This window comes from Stegostoma tigrinum, chromosome 4, assembly GCF_030684315.1.
Source record: "Stegostoma tigrinum isolate sSteTig4 chromosome 4, sSteTig4.hap1, whole genome shotgun sequence".
NCBI lineage: Eukaryota > Metazoa > Chordata > Chondrichthyes > Orectolobiformes > Stegostomatidae > Stegostoma > Stegostoma tigrinum.
Genome location: NC_081357.1, coordinates 62,541,373 through 62,558,902, shown reverse-complemented (window position 1 = coordinate 62,558,902; position 17,530 = coordinate 62,541,373). Strand labels below are relative to the sequence as shown.

At 40.0% G+C, this 17,530-nt stretch overlaps 1 protein-coding gene across 1 annotated transcript; it reads right to left on the bottom strand.

The window, feature by feature from the left end:
- Positions 1-710: 710 nt before the first annotated feature.
- On the bottom strand, positions 711-16,236 carry LOC125452404 (G-protein coupled receptor family C group 6 member A-like). Its single transcript, XM_059645697.1, has 5 exons — positions 16,026-16,236; positions 12,038-12,341; positions 6,541-7,329; positions 4,904-5,095; positions 711-737 (listed from the first exon to the last, which is right to left on the bottom strand). Exons 1-5 carry the CDS (start codon positions 16,220-16,222, stop codon positions 711-713), a joined length of 1,509 nt encoding a protein of 502 aa, XP_059501680.1. The 5' UTR covers positions 16,223-16,236.
- Positions 16,237-17,530: the final 1,294 nt, after the last annotated feature.

Sequence of the window (17,530 nt, the reverse complement as noted above, 5' to 3'; positions counted from 1 at the left end):
AGGAAGCTCAGAGCAGAGGTTACAGCCATATCACTGAGATTCTGGGCTGGACTTTCAGCCTCAAGGTAATAATGCAGTCAGGAAAACTAATGGCTCTACACCTGCCTTGGGAAAGAGTGGTACCAGAGGCGCAGTTTCTGTTGCTTGCTAGGAACGAGTGTGACGGTAGCTAACATTGCCTCAGGAAAGAGTTTGGATGTAGCTGCCATGGTGGGCCATTTGAAAATACCTTGGTGCTGTTGGACTTTATCCAGCAACTCTTAACTTGGCACTATTTCCGTGAAATAACAATTTTCTACAGCCCTCACCCAACTCTCACTCTCCTATCCCATTAATGCTACACAACACATCCCGCTGAACATCATGGACCCAGATGAACCACATGACAGTCTATTCAACTCAAACCCCTTTTCTCTAACTAATGCCTCCGCCACCCCCCAATCTCACTGTTTGTGCACATGGCTATATATGCAATGAATTTCACTGAATTTTCTCTGTACCATCTCTCATTTGATACCTACTATTTTTTTCAGCGTAAGATCCTGCTGGGCAACGATGACATTCAAAACAACAGAAATGTTTAGGTGATGCAGTCTTCTTTTCTCCAGGTCTACAGATTTGCGAACAATTAGAGGTTGGAACCTATGATAAAATTATATAAAAACACATGAGTGACTGAAGATTTTGTTGACAGTATTTCTCTTAAGCTACTAGCTCAAACCAACGCTACTGGCAACCTAAAAGTGAGACAAACATAGACAATGGGAAACAAAACAGGAAGGGACATTAGCTCAAGGTTAAGGAGAAGTGCAGTGATGCAATGGATAAGCAATTCTTCATCTCAATTTTGGTAATGGCGCATAAACCACTCTTCGGCAAACAGAATGTAAATGTTTTAGAGTCATCAGGACTCTGCGTGAAACAAGTTTGTTGCAGGAGCCAGTCCAAACAACATCTAGTCAACAATTCAAGACAAATGTGTCAAAGTTCAATCTTGGGCAAGGATAGTTTGGATTTTGTATTAGGAATAACAATCAAATTCTATTTGTCTTATTAATCCTCTGAAACGGACTGTATTTTCTGGAGCCTGAACTGGGCAGTAAAAGACATAAACCTGGATTTTCCAAAATACAGATAGCTGTTTCTACAGCATAGCTTGGAAATGTGCATCAGGATGCCACGGAATTCTTAACATAGCTGACTCCCTTGTAATTGCCTGCGAAATTTAACTTTACAATGTCAACTCCGCCAGACCAATTACTGTCTGAAAGTATCCATTTAAAGCAGAGAATTTGAGGGTCCTTCTGCTGTTAAATTAATAGCCATGCAGGAAAAATTAGAAAATTAAAAATCCCGTCTATCCCCTGAGTGACTTTTAAACTGCACTCCAATTGAACAAACCCACAACAATACCTCTCCAGATCCCATACACTAACTGGCCACTGACCCGAGAGCACCTGTCTCCCACAATACCATCACAACCCACCGCCATCGTTGTCAGACACCCCCTCCTGAGGAAACAACCAATCCCACCATTGGCAGTCTTGCAGCACCCCCCACCCCCAACCCCCGGACCTGAAACTGCCTTGAGTTCCACACCAGACCCAATATTCCTTGACTACACCAAGCCAACCTAAGCAGTCCATCACTTATTTAAATAGTCCAACTGGCACCCTAACCACCTGGCACCCTCACCGTTGGCACCCTGACCTCTCACTTACACATTCAAAGGAGCTGTCAAAGAAATTGTGTGACTTTTAGATCATAGAATGTGACAACTACTACTTCGATCAGGAAGATTTATCATTAAATGGTAGAACTGGTCATTAAGATGGAGAGTGAAGGATTTGAATCAGAAACTAGCGCCCTGATTCTAAATAAAGGGAACTGTGAGGGCTCATTGTGCATTGGCAATGATGGGTTGGGGAGCCTGACCAAAGGGGTTTGTAGGAGTATTTAGGGGACAGTTACAATAATTATTCATTCTTATCTGCCACAAAAATAAAACAGAAAAGGTGACTCTTTCATAGCTTACAAAAGGAATTCGGGATGGTATTCGATCCAAAGAGGAGGCATGTAAAAATTGCCAGAAAAAGCAGCAAGCCTGAGGACTCAGATCAATTTAGAATTTAACAAGACAGGATGAAAAACTGGTGAAGAGGGGCTAAATAGTATATGTGAGTGTACTGAAAGGCACAGAGAAACTCACTTTAAAAGCTTCTATAAATTCAGGGAGAGAAAAACGCTAGTAAATACAAATGTAAGTCAGAAATATTGGAAATTATAAAGTGGATCAGAGAAATGGCAGAAGAATGGAATGCGTGTTTACGTTCTGCTTTCACCAAAGAGGACACAAATAACCTCTCAGGACTGTTAGGGAACCATGGATGTACGGTGAAGGAGGAAATGTATTAGGAAAGAAGTGGTGTTAGAGAAATTAATGAGATTAAATGCTGACAAGCCCTTAGCATCTGATTATCTGTATCGTGGAGTTCAAAATGAAGTGATCCTGGAAGTATTGGATGTTTTGATGGTTATCTTCCAAAAAGTTATAGATTCTGGATATAGGAGGGTGGCGAATGTAATCCCACTATTGAAAAAAAGGGAGCGAGAGAGAAAAAAAATTACAGACCAGTTAACTTACCATTGGTAGTGGGAAAATGCAAATAACATGATTATAGAACACTCGGAAAAAAAATAGTGGGAATAGACAAAGTTGTTGTGGGCTTATGAATGGAAATAATGTTTATCTACTGGAGCTTTTCAGTAGATGTATAAAGTAAAATAGGTAAGGATGATTCAGTGGATATAATGTATTTGGATTTCAAGATGACTTTTGATGAAAAGCTAGTGAGCCAACTTAAATCACATGGGATTTCGAGTAATATATTGGCATACATTAAGAACTGGTTGACAGTTGAATAATGGTGGTAATAAGTTAGTATTTTTCTGGCTGGTAAATGGTAACTAGTGATGCACCAAAGGGACCTGTGCCTGGGGCCCAACTCTTCATGATAAATGACCTAGACGAGGGAAACAAATGTAATAGATCTGGGTTTGCTAATGACACAAGCTTTGATGGGTTTGTGAGTTGTGGACAGGATGTAAAGAAACATCTAGTTTAGCGAGACAAATTGATGATGCAGGCAAACGCATTGCAGATGCAGTAATGAATCATGGAATCCCTACAGTGCGGAAACAAACCATTTGGCCCAACAAGCCCACACTGCCCTACTGAAGAACATCAGACCCAGACCCATTCCACTATCCCTGCAGTTCCCACCTAACCTAAATCTCCCTGGACGCTATAAGCAAGTCAGCATGGCCAATGCACCTCTTTGAACTGTGGGACGAAACCCACACAGACATGGGGAGAATGTGCAAACTGCACACAGATAGTGGCCCGAGGGTGGAATTGAACCTGGGGTACCTGGCACTGTGAGGCAGCAGTGCTAACCACTAAGCCAACATGTCCCCCATCAGTATCATTTTGGCATGAAAAACAGAAAGGCAGTATATTGTTTAAATGATAATAGATTATAAAGTGTGGACATACAATGGGATCCTATTTGTTTTTGTACACCAATCAATGAAAGTAAACAGGAAGCTGCAGCAAGTAATTAAGAAAGCAAATACTATGTTTGCCTCCATTGCTGGAGGCAATGCTGCTATATATGATCTTGATATGCTCACACCTGGAGTCTTTTGTGCAGTTTTGGTGTCTCTACATAGTAAAGGATATATTTGCCATTGAGAGAGTGCAATGGAGGTTCACTTGGATGATACCAGTGATGGCAAGATTTTCATGTGAGGAGGCACTGGTTTGACTGGACCTGAATTCCAATGATGATGGAGGGTCTGATTGAAACGTTTAAAATTCTAACAGGCGAGGTAGATTAAATGCTGAGAGGATGGTTTCTGTTAAAGGATCAAGAACTAGGGATTAGAGCTTCAGGATACAAAATAGATCATTTCAGACTCTGTTGAGGAAACATTTTTCACTCAGTGGTTGGTCAACCTGAAGAATTTGCTACCAAAGATTGTTGTGGAGGCTGGAACACTAATTAACCTTAATGAGATTAACTAAACATGATTTCTCTTTCACAGCCCTGCTTTTATCCAATCCCAGCTATATTCAAGAAAGAGCTTGATACAATTTTAGATGTTAAAGACTTCAAACCATATAAGGCGACAGCAGGAATATGGCACTGAGATGATCATATTAAATGGTGGAGTAGTTTTGAAGAGCCAAATGGCCTGATTCTGGTCCTTTTCTCCATGTTTGAAAAGGAGGTCTTGTTTGACTTCTGCTGATCATCCGGCACTATAACCGTCCTGTCAGAACTGCAGACTTCTTTGTTTTTCTTAAAAGATAGAGTGTTTTACAATATGTTTGCCACTTTTCAGGTAATCCAGCAGTAAATTCAGAAGTTGTCATTATAACTGAGCTTCCCTCTTCAGTGCATTGCTGAAGTCCCCACTGACTGCAATCGGATAGAAATCCATGCTCTAATAACAATTTGCGCTTGCTGCCTATTACGCGTGATGTAAATCACTTGAAAAATTTTAAACTGGTTGAATTAGGTGTCACTAGGTTTGACACAGTGTGCTAAATTTACAATTAATAATGAAAACCTTCACTGGTCCTGAAAAATTAATTATAATTTTAGATAAATTTCTGTATAACTTTACATTGTTTTTTAGAAGTTTGTTTATGATATTTCAGCTTCTATCTTAATCCAAGGTGCATTTGGAAGTAAATAATTTATTTCCCTTGCTGTAAAATCTAACCTGCAAATTCTACACGGATCATTTTATATTAGATTTTGTTTTGAAAAAGGTATAGACAAAAAACAGAACATTAGACCATACCATCCATTCTAAATTGTTTGTAATAACTCACCTCTGCTAAGTTCCTGGAGAAATTAATCATTTCCTTCATTGCATTGTAGGTACCAACATTGACAAACTGTATTGAATCGTTTTCCATCTTCCATTTGAGTATGTTATATCCGTTTGAGAAATCTCCTGAACTGTCAAACTCAAATTGCTCATCGTCTGTCTTAAACTTAACTTTCTTCAACTCACTTAATAACTGAAAATAGAACATTCTTCAATTATTGGAAGTTCAAGTGTTGAAAATACAAAAAAAGAAATGCTAATGCACGCCTTGGGATTCTACAAGTAGAGTAACAGTCTAAGGGTAGAGCGGAGCTTGGGTAGAGAGAGACAGTCTTTACAACACTAGTATTGTGATTGAAGGAATTGGGAGTATTGTGTTTTAAGGTGAGAGTTTATAATTGACAAACGTTTGATTTGGTCAAAACAAAAACAGAAATTGCTGGAGAAACTCAGCAGGTATTGGAGCATCTGTCGAGAAAAAATAGAATTGACATTTCAGGTCCAATGAACCTACTAGAAAACATTCTGAAGAAGGGTCATTAAACTCAACAACATTAACTTCAGTGCAAAACAGCAAATGTCAGAGGATTATCACAGCCATTACATCCAAAGAAGATGTACAACTGTGTTTTTTGTTCAAGTATACATCTCAGCTGCCTCTGGAAATGAGTGAGCTCCCCGCAAAATATTTGAACAAATTCACCTGTTCCATGGGTGATGGGATAAGACCATGTGACAGTAAGACATATGAAAAGAAGTAGTCCATTCAACTCACTGATTCTGCACTGTCATTCAATTAGATCAGCACTAAACTCATAATCATTAACTCTGCTTTCCTTTCTTTGCCCCATAGTCCTTGAATTCCTTAACTGATTAAAATTCTGTTTCTCTCAGCCTTGAATATACTTAGTGACCCTGCCATTTACAGACCTCTGCAGTAAAGAGTTTCAGACTCACCACCCTCCCAGAAAAATATTCGTCCTCATTCTGTCTTAAAGGGGTGACTTCTTAACTCTGGGAACATGTCCTCCACTCCTAGGCTCTCTCACAAAGGGAAACAACATTTCTGTGTCAACTCTATGAAGCTCCCATGAACTTTAGACATTTTGATAGTTTTATTCCATTCTCCTAAACATTCAAAGAGTACAGGCCCAAACGACACAACCTGCTTTCATAAGGAAATCCCTCCATACTCAGAATCAACCAAATGTACATTGTCTGTGCTTCTTCCAGTGGTTGTATATCTTTTCTTAGATAAGGGGCCCAGAGTTGTTCACGGTATCCCAGTTGTGGTCTGATCACGTTTTAGCAAGACCTTGCTATTTTTATGGATTCAAACCAAGCGACAAAGGAAAATATCCAGTAAAAATAAAACCGGTGATTGAATTTCTCTTGTCTGTTTCTTGCAGAGCCATGAGTTAATACTACCTCCAAAGAGTCAAATTTTGTGAAGAGATTTGACAGTGTGGAGAGACACAATCAGTAGCTTCTGAAAGAAAAACATGAAGGGGATATTGTGCAGAGTAGATCAGAGAAAAATGTCTGAAGTGTTCATATGGTGCATGGGTTAGGGTGATTACTGGGTTAGGACAATTAGATAGATAGGTTGATTGATTGATTGATGTCACATGTGTTTACCTGCCATGGTGGGAAATTAAAATTTTTGTTGTAGATTTCCTGTGTAAAATTAAACATTTTCTGAACAGCAAAAGCTATTGCCTTGACGGCTAAGTATACATCGTAGACAGTTGGTTCATTCAAAATTTCAAAAATTTGATGATATTCTTGAGATTTATTTCCCTGTGAGTTTGAATTATTCCAAGTTGGTTTCTTTTCATCTCTTCTATTTATGAAGTTTATGTACTCTTGAGTAATCTTGTTATCATCAGAGGGGAAAGACTGCAACTCCTTCAAGTAATCCCTGAAATTTGGAATTTTTCCACCTTTGAATGTAAAGCCCAAAATAGTTCCAACCTTTTCAATGTCATTAATACTGGCAACCTGCATAGAATGGGACCAGACATCGCTGGCAATCCAGATTTTACTTATGTTCTGTTGGATCAATATGGTGAACAGTTTGATGATTTCTGATGATCTTACAAATGCGAGTATAACGCGTACAGTTGACTTAATAATCATTTCAGCTGCTACATTAATTTTAGCATTTTGGTATTCGTCCTTAAAAATTGGAATCAATTCATGGAATTCAACACATATATTGTGCCTTGCTGCGTGTGAGATAAAACTGTTCAATCCAGCCCGTCCATATGCATCGTCAGAAGCAATAACTGCGACCCGTTTCCAGTTTAGGTGTTGCAAAAGTTTGGTTATGGCAATAGTTTGATGATTGTCATTTGGAACGGTCCGTAAAAATGATGCAAACTTTGCCTTGTCACTGAGTGTTTCTGCTGTTGATCCATAACTGACCTATCAAGAGTTCAGAAAACAAAGCAATATTTCAAAACAGAATCATTTTGTATTGTTAGTATCACACATTTTTAAGTGGACATATACCATCTTGAGAAAATATTTTTAATTGAATATTACAAATGTGAGACAAAACATTGTCCTTCTTTTTACAATAAATAATAAGTTTGTATAAATGCTTTCTGGGTTTAGAAACATTGAGCCCACAGCCAAAAGTCACACAATTCAAGACTAATTCTGTTCTACTCGGTCGGCTCAGTAGCACCGTAATGTCACTCTACTGTAGAATTTCAACTTTCCACCTGCATAGAAAATTCATGTTATGGATTGTCCATAACCTCACATTTTCCTCATTCTTTAAGATTCTAAGAACGCTCTTTCACATTGCAGAGCTAGCAATGATTTTCAAGGTTTAAAATTCATTTTGTAAGATCCCTGCAATGAGAGCTATGCCTGCACTAAAAAAAAGCATAATAGATTCAAAAAGATTTGATTGTATTGTACAGAAACAGTTCTTTCTAGAGGCCCATGAATAAAATCCTCCACAAAAACTATGCCAGAGTAGAAAGCAATGGACGTTCATTGTTGCTGTGATGCATTCCCCAACTCTTCAGACATATTAAACCTTGCTGTCACTATGAGTAAAATAGGTCATTAGTGAACATGAGCAGTGAATTTTCATATCTCCATATATGGGTGAGATTTTCTCCTCTCTGCAGATCATGGGAAGGGGATATATTTGGGTGAGTTTAGTTTGAGAAATGTTTGCCTCCTTCTCACCGTCTCTGCAATTTCTCTGGCTGAGAAAGCCCATGGGTGAGTTTATTGGCTATCCATCAATTACGTCAATGATTAATGGCCACGTAGGACCTTACCTCACTGATCACTGCCTTCCCAGTGGGAGACAAAGCTGGCCAGTTTCCTGACTGGAAAAGTTGAGATGCCTGAGGGAGACACTCACCCTCGCTGTTGTTGAGCTGACTCACAGGCAATCCAGTGAGTCCTCTCATTAGTCAGGAGCAGCTTGTTCATTATCACTAAATGTGATCATTCCCTCCCTTCTCTCACCACCCGGCCAAGAGAGAAAACAATTGGGTGACTCCCATTCTATGGACAGCAGAGTTGCTTCATGGATTCCTGTTTCTGCTTTTTGGTATCTTTCAAATATAGCGACTTGTACACATATGCACTTGCAACCATATTTTGATGCTGCATAAAAATAAGCATGAAGTCCTTGACTAACTTTGCAGCTTCTTCCCTCAAGGATACTGAAACTAAGTTGCAGTGTGGCTGCTATGATTCTGAATTTGTGTACTTCAGCCACATTGAAAATCATATTCAAGCTTTTCTTTGTCTGAACCCTGATTTATGCCATCACTATCCGAAAACTCAGAGGAGTTTTCATCAGTGTGACTTTTGAGTTACTGTTCCATCCTCGGGTAAAATCAGGACTTTACCTGACAAAGGAGCAGTGTTCTGAAAGCTTGTAATTTCAATTAAACCTGTTAGACTAGAACCTTCTGTCATGAGATGTCTGGCTTTGCCCATCCCATTTGAACACCGGCACCTTCTCATCAACACATTTGAATTAATATAGCAGCTTTGTTTTTGGAAACATTCATGTTTGAATTTATTTCTAATTTTTTTTAACAATTGGTGTTGATTAGTTTTTCGAAGTTGTAGCGTACGCGACAATTTCTGATCCAACTTTCAAACATCAGCAAAGCGATCAAGCAACATATATTCACCGAGTAGTTACTGCTGCAAATTTATTGTGTTCAGAACCACTTGGCTCAGTCCGCAGTGTACTTTGAGCCTCACCATGGACGCAAAAGCTAAATGAGCTAAAGTGATTAGTAGCACAAAGGAACTCGTAATAAAATGAATTCAAGGTGATCGGGAGGTGCACTTTCACATTTTGTATAAAAGAAGATTGTTATCCAATGAGCCAGGCTTTATAAAAGACCTTAAAGTAAGGGAACACTTAGGAGGCAGCGATCATAATATGGTAGAGTTCAGTCTGCAGTTTGAAAGAGAGAAGGCAAAATCAGATGTAATGATGTTACAGTTAAATAAAGGTAATTACAGGGGCATGAGAGAGGAATTGACGAAAATCAACTGGGAGCAGAGCCTAGCGGGGAAGACAGTAGAGCAACAATAGCAGGAGTTTCTGGGTGTAATTGAGGACACGGTACAGAAGTTCATCCCAAAGAAAAGAAAGATTATCCGGGGTGGGATTAGACACCCATGGCTGACAAAGGAAGTCAGGAAATATATCAAAGAAAAAGAGACAGCCTATAAAGTGGCCAAGAGCACTGGGAAATCAGAAGATTGGGAAGGCTACAAAAACAAACAGAGGATAACAAAGAGAGCAATAAGGAAGGAGAAGATCAAATATGAAGGTAGGCTAGCTAGTAATATTAGAAGTGATAGTAAAAGCTTCTTTCAATACATAAGAAACAAACGAGAGGCAAAAGTAGACATTGGGCCACTCCAAATTGATGCTGGAAGGCTAGTGATGAGAGATAAGGAAATAGCTGAAGAACTTAATAAGTACTTTGTGTCAGCCTTCACAGTGGAAGACATGAGTAGTACGCCAACAATTAGGGAGAGCCGGGGGCAGAGTTGAGTATGGTAGGCGTTACAAAAGAGAAAGTGCTAGAAAAGCTCAAAGGTCTAAAAATTGATAGATCTCCTGGCCCCGATGGGCTACATCCTAGAGTTCTGAGGGAGGTGGCCGGGGAAATAGCGGAGGCTTTGGTCGTGATCTTTCAAAAGTCACTGGAGTCAGGGAAAGTCCCAGACGATTGGAAAATTGCTGTTGTAACCCCCTTGTTTAAGAAAGGATCAAGGCAAAAGATGGAAAATTATAGGCCGATTAGCCTAACCTCGGTAGTTGGTAAAATTCTAGAATCCATTGTCAAGGATGAGATTTCTAAATTGCTGGAAGTGCAGGGTCAGATTAGAACAAGGCAGCATGGATTCAGTAAGGAGAGGTCGTGCCTGACAAACCTGTTAGAATTCTTTGAAGAGGTAACAAGTCGGTTAGACCAGGGAAACCCAGTAAATGTTATCTGTCTAGACTTCCAAAAGGCTTTTGATACAGTGCCTCATGGGAGACTGCTGAACAAGGTGAGGGCTCATGGTGTTCAAGGTGAGCTACTGGCTTGGATTGAGGGCTGGTTGTCTGACAGAAGGCAGAGAGTTGGAATAAAAGGCTCTTTTTCGGAATGACAACCGGTGACGAGTAGTGTCCCGCAGGGTTCAGTGTTGGGGTCTCAGCTGTTCACCTTGTATATTAATGATCTGGATGAAGTGACGGGGGTATTCTGGCGAAGTTTGCCGATGATATGAAGATAGGTGGACAGGCAGGTAGTACTGAGGAGGTCGGGAAGCTGCAGAAAGATTTAGACAGTTTAGGAGAGTGGTCCAGGAAATGGCTGATGAAATTCAATGTGAGTAAATGTGAGGCTTTGCGCTTTGGAAAAAACAATACAGACATGAACTATTTTCTAAATGGTGAGAAAATTCGTAAAGCAGAAGTACAAAGGGATCTGGGAGTGTTGGTCCAGGGTTCTCTAAAGGTTAACTTGCAGGTAGAGTCCGTGATTAAGAAAGCGAACGTAATGTTGTCGTTTATCTCAAGAGGGTTGGAATTTAAAGGCAGTGATGTGCTTCTGAGGTTTTATAAAGCTCTAGTTAGGCCCCATTTAGAATACTGTGTCCAATTTTGGGGCCCACACCTCAGGATGGACATACTAGCCCTGGAGCGTGTCCAGCAGAGATTCACACGGATGATCCCTGGAATGGTAGATTTAGCGTATGATGAACGGCTAAGGATCCTGGGATTGTACTCATTAGAGTTTAGAAGGTTGAGGGGAGATCTAATAGAAACTTACAAGATAATGTATGGCTTAGAAGGGGTGGACGCTAGGAAGTTGTATCCGTTAGGCAGGGACACTAGGACCCGTGGGCACAGCCTTAAAATTAAAGGGAGTAAATTTAAAACTGAAATGAGACGACATTTCTTCAGCCAGAGAATGGTGGGCTTGTGGAATTCATTGCCATGGAGTGCAGTGGAGGCCGGGACGTTGGATGCTTTCAAGGCAGAGATCAACAAATTCTTGATCTCAGAAGGAATCAAGGGCTACGGGGATCGCAGTGGGATTTTCTCACAGCAACATGCACCCAACTGCATGCTGCAGGACATGGACAATACCGAATGGTGGTCCAGTAAGTGCTAGATGATAGTTGCACTTCACAGGTATCAATTAATGGCTACCTACCCAAAAAATGGAACATAATCATCTCCCCTTGACATTTAGAGTATTGCCATAATCAATTCACCACAATTAATCTCCTGATTAGACACTGAACTAAGCTGGTTAGATAAATGCTGTTTTGTTGGAACAGATCAGAAGTTGAATATTTTGTGGCGACTGACTAAATTCAAACTTTCACAGAGGATTGAAATAAATCAGCATTGCAACAAAATATCATCTATTTCTACAACAGTCAAGCAGCTTTTATTTCAGTTATTCACAGGATGTGTGCATCACTCGCTAAGCCAGCATTCAGTGTCCATCCCTAAATGCCCATAGGGTAATTGAGAGTCAACCATATTGCTGTGGGGCTGCAGTCACAGGTAGGCCAGAGCAAGTAAGGATGGCAGTTTCCTTTTCAGAGGATAGAAAATAAACATACTTACTTGTGGAATAAGGTAAAGATTCAACAATCTTGCAACTACAATTGATATTTCTGAGTAAAGACCCCCTACAACTGCTTTCACAGTTGGATTGTAATTAGTGTAATCACAATGAACTTCAATCCTGCTGTCTGAGGAGTTAAATTTGGAAAGAAATCTTTGGGTTGCTTGTATTGCAGTGATAACGTTGGAGCAGCTGTCATAAATTTCATATCCCAGTTTTATACCAGGTAAGAAGGTTGAATTGTTTATCTGTTCGATCGTATATATCATAGCTTGGACATGGAGAAACATGGAAGGATCAAATCTAGAGAGAAATAAAACACAACAGATTTTTCATAATTATGAAGAAACATATAGAATAATATATCACAAAGTATCTTGCAGAGAAATCCCTCCCCAGACAGCCATACAGACAGACAGATAGACACACAACCTAACACCTTGATCCCAGACCACAATCCCCTCCTGAGTCAATATGGATGCAAGTCTATCTGCTAAGCCAGCCACTACCCAACCGATCTTCCCAACCTGGACACCTGAACCAGACCATCACTCCATGAACCCCCCTACACACCTCGCCTTCATCCTGACTACTGGACTTGAGGACAACACCCCCTCATCCGCTGCAATTTCTGAATATCCCCTACCTTCTGATACCCTTGCTGCTCACCTTCTACCTAATTTATCAGCCAACCGACACCCCCTTACCCACTCATCTTGCACCCTTACCCATCTGGCACCTTATTTCTCACAAACCTACCACCATAATCCCTCACCCTCTTGCCTGAAACCCTAACCCAGCATGCCACCCCTGAACCCACCCGGTTTCCGATTTCCTTACCAACCTTTCACCTGACCCCTTACCCAGCTGCGACCTATCCCCTTAGGTGCCTGGAATCCTGCTTGCTCAAAACACACGTGCCACTCTGATCCCTATCCTACTTGCTTTATGCACATACCTTCTCTCACACGCTGTTAAAAGAGCTTTGTGGCTCTTAAACTGTTTCTCACTGGAATACAACAGCTATTGCTATGGAAAGTGGCTGTGTTTTAGCCTCCATCACCAACCCTGCTCTGAGTGGATTACCAGCCAGTGTCCTCCCATTGTCACATTCAGGACAGGCCAGATGCGGAAAACCACCATGGAAGTTACTGACAGATAAGTGGACATTTTATAATAGGATTACTATTGGTCAGATCTGTAAAGACAGTAATTGAAAGATCTGAGATCATATTTTGAGCTCTCCTTTAGATTGCTGGGCATTAGGAGTTCTGCAGTCCACTATTATAAGAACATTGGACATTGGAGCAGAAATAGACCTTTGAATGTGATCCATCATTGCATCAAATCTTGGTAAATCTCCATTTCCACCTTACCGCTATTCCCCTCGACTCTCATACAGATCAAAAATCTGTCCATGTAGGACTGGAATATATTCACTGATGAATCTCTTCTGCTTTCTGGGTAAGAGTTCCAGAGATCAAAGACTTTCTGAGATTTGAAATTCCTCCTATTCTCCACCATAAATGGGAGATCCTTTATTTTGAAACCATGTTCTCTAGTTCTATACTGCCCTTTCTGATGTTAAGATCTTGATTACTGGTCCATCCTCAGTTTGGCACAAGTAAAGCCATTCTCTTTGATTTTCTGCAAGCATTTTTCTACCTTATCCAATCTAAATCCAAGAAAGCCTTAATTCCCATTGAAAACATGGCCTCCTTTTGTCCATGCCCTTTCTCATTACCTCAAAGCTTGGCTTCTTGAATGTTTACTTTGTTGGTGCCCCAATTGCGTCAGTTTAGATTATATTCCCTACAATGTGGAAACAGGCCCTTCAGCCCAACAAGTCCACACCACCCGTTAGAGCATCCCACCCAGACCCATCTCCCGAAAACCCACACACCCCTGAACACTACGGGCAATTTAGCATAACCAATCCACCTAGCCTGCACATCTTTGGACTGTGGGAGGAAACTGGAGCACCCAGAGGAAACCCACACAGACACGGGGAGAATGTGAAAACTCCACACAGACAGTTACACGAGGCTGGAATCGAACCCGGGTCCCTGGTGCTGTGAGGCTGCAGTGCTAACTACTGAGCCACCGTGCCGCCCAGAGAATGTATCTTGACAAAAAGAACTTTGGACACTATTTGTTCACCTTCACTGGCCCAAACATTCATCAAGCCATCTTTATCAAATTTAGTGGCTTTCTATTATCCAATTTGTTGAATAAATGATGCTTGTTCTTGTGATTAAATCATTGTTGCATCTTTGATTTGCTGAGGAAGATGCCTAAATCCTGACCGCTTATTCGTTATTTTTAATGCAGCACAACTTGAATAAATAATGAATAAAGAAAAATGGTTCCATTGTTAGAAGTGTCAGTAACCAAAATAGTTAACGTGATTCAGTTCACTAGAATGTAAGCAGGCGCGTTATCATGATCTGAAAAACACCACTGCATCTGAGAGGTGGGTGAGATTCATAAAAATTTCAAAAGAAAATTGGATAAATATTTGATATGGAGGCATTTTCAGGCTATGGGAAAGAGTTGGGTGCTGAGGCTAACAGGGTGACATTTTCAAAGAATTATTGCAGATAAAACAATAAAATGACCTTTTTTGCTGTATAACTTAATGATTCTGTAAATCAGCTCTTGCTATAAGAAAACATTATTTTCATCAAGTCACACATGATGCTCATACACATGCAGACACTTGCATCAATTTGAAGTTGAGGGAGGGAGACACAAAGGTAAGGTGAGAAGTCACAATGCAGAATATTCAACGTAATTGGCTAAATCCTAACAGAAAGTAAATCAATTCCTTCCAAGCCTTTGATTTACCTTTTTGAAAATCTTTGCTGTATCCTTTTTTTGACATTTGGTTGGAGGGTTTGAGTCTTTATCGTTTACCAGGACAACTATTTTGCACATTGGATTGTACATCAAAGTACATCACAGGTATGTAGAATTCATAAATGACCCACAACAAATATATGGATCACTGTAACAATAACTTTTGTTTACAAGCATAACAATGCACAAACTTGGGCATTGTGTGACTCAGATTAGCACTAATCTGCACCGCAAGGAACAAAGGAGCTAGTGAATTATTCTTCACTTTCCAGTTTACATTCTGTGCTGCGTTAAACGTACTACACTAATGAGAGTGAAATATATGTAAGGTGCACAAAAATTTTTATGTGTCTGTTGTGCAGTTGATTGCAGATCTACTACATTTGTATGTAAAAATGGGTTTCCCTTTCTTTTTAGAATAAATGGCAACACTCCATGCAACACTGATTGCTACCTTGACAGATAATAATAAAATAGGTCTCAACCACTGCACTGCCAGAAATACTGTGTGTCAGATTAAACTTTAAATGGAGATTTCTATCTGTTCTTCCAGACAGATATGGAAATTCTCACAATACTACTCTAAAAAAGTGCAGGGGAGCTCTCCAATATTATCCCTTAACCAAAAATCACTACAACTGATCACTTATCAGATTGTGGTTTGTGAAATCTTGAAGTTAGCAAATTATCTGCTCTATTTCCGAAAGTACAAAGTTAGCCCAAACACTCAGAGAGAGTCTGATTTCATTTTTTGATGCATTATTGCCATCCTTACACATCACAGTCCCTCGTACACTCTGCTCACATTCTGATAGCATTGTTATTTTGTGCAATATTTGTAGACTGCAAATGGAAAGCATTTTTAGTTAATTTAAGCTTTTCATTTGCTGGATTAGGTTAAATTAGTGTTAGTCAAAGTACTCCCTTGGCTGTGAAGGTCTTGTGGCTTCCTAATACTTTGATAAGAACATGACAAAATGTAATATTTTATTTTCTTTTTATCCTCCCTTTTTTCCTTACATTCCTTGAAAGATCTCACAACTTCAATGAATACAAGCCTGTTCTTAAAAGGAGACTGTAATTGAATCAAATCAAAACAAAACTCATTAACAAAGATGCAAGACATACCCTGAGCAGTGTAATGGTCCTGGTTGAGTCCGATTTGCCAGGTTTTCTACCGTTTTGTGGACTGGGAAAAGTCCTCCAATGATAATGTCCCCTGGAGCTCTGGCTGCTACAGTACCATCAGGGACATTGCAGGGACTCACTAGATAGATGAGAGAGACCCAGCGAGGTACTGCGAGCATGATAAGTGTGGGAAACATGCTCACTAATTTTTTCAACACATCAAGCGGTGTGTGAATTTTGGTACAATAAGTGAGAGGCAATTAGTATCTGTGATAAACTGAACTCTACCGCATTTGCTTTTATTATCATTCAACAGGGAGGAGCTACACAGGTATCAAATTGCTCCTGTCTATTTTAAAAGCAATTTTAATTTCCTTCTTTAATGCTTCTTTTAAATTACCACAGATAAATTGAAGGTTGGCACATCAAACAATTGAAGGATAATAGTGTATAAAAAGCACTTAGATAAGTACAAGAAGAGGAAAGGTTTTGAGGGATACTGGCCAGCAGCAGGCAGATGGGATAAGTGTAACTTGGGATTATGTTTGGCATGGATTGGTTGGACTGAAGGGTCTGTTTCTGTGTTGTATGGCTCTTAGACACTAATAGTAAGGTCTAGTCTTAAAAAAAGGCAGATAAAGAGAACCTAAGTATTTATGGAAAAAAAAACTGTGAATACTGGAAATCAGAAACAAAATCAGAAATTCTTGGAAAATCTGAGCAGGTCTGGCAACATATGTGGAGAGGAAACAAAGTTAATTTTTTGCATCCAGTGACCGCTCTTCAGAACTGAGGGTTGCTCAGAAAAAGTTGGTATATATGCTCGAGAAATGATGGGGGAAGGAGGTAAGAGTAAATGATAGGTGGGGAAGAAACATGGATAGACAGCAAAACAGTTGGTCAGACAAAAGAATGCATAAAGGTCAGCCTGAGTGAATGAATATCTGCTAAAGGTGAAAGGGGAGCCAAAAATCCCCATCAGTTTATGGACCTAAAGCCCTCTGAAGACAGAAGCTGTTCAAACTACATTGGATTAAATTCACTAAACTTTTGGGATTTCATAAACCATGAACTGCAACTGAGCCAGGAAAAATCTAGTCGGGGCAACAAGGCGTAGAGCTGCATGAACAGACTGAGTAATATGTAAACCCAGGGGCAGATTTCTTGAATAGAAGTTTGCTTGCAGAAACTAAAGGGAGACCCCTTTTCATGCCTGAGCTTAAAGAATGGAAGCCAGACTGCAGGAAACAAACTACTTCAATAACTCCAACATTCTGGAGCCTATAGTGGTACAGAGCCGTCCAATTTTCTAGCCAGTGCTCAGGCACAGAAATACTGAACATTCCACAGCATGGTGCTACGTGCAAACCTGTCCTACCTATGGATGTAAAAACATTCACAACATTATTCAAACCTGAATGAATACCCATCTAAGGGAAATACTGGACATTCCAAAACCAACAAAATCAATCCCCTCAATCGAAAAACCATTCACACCTACTCCA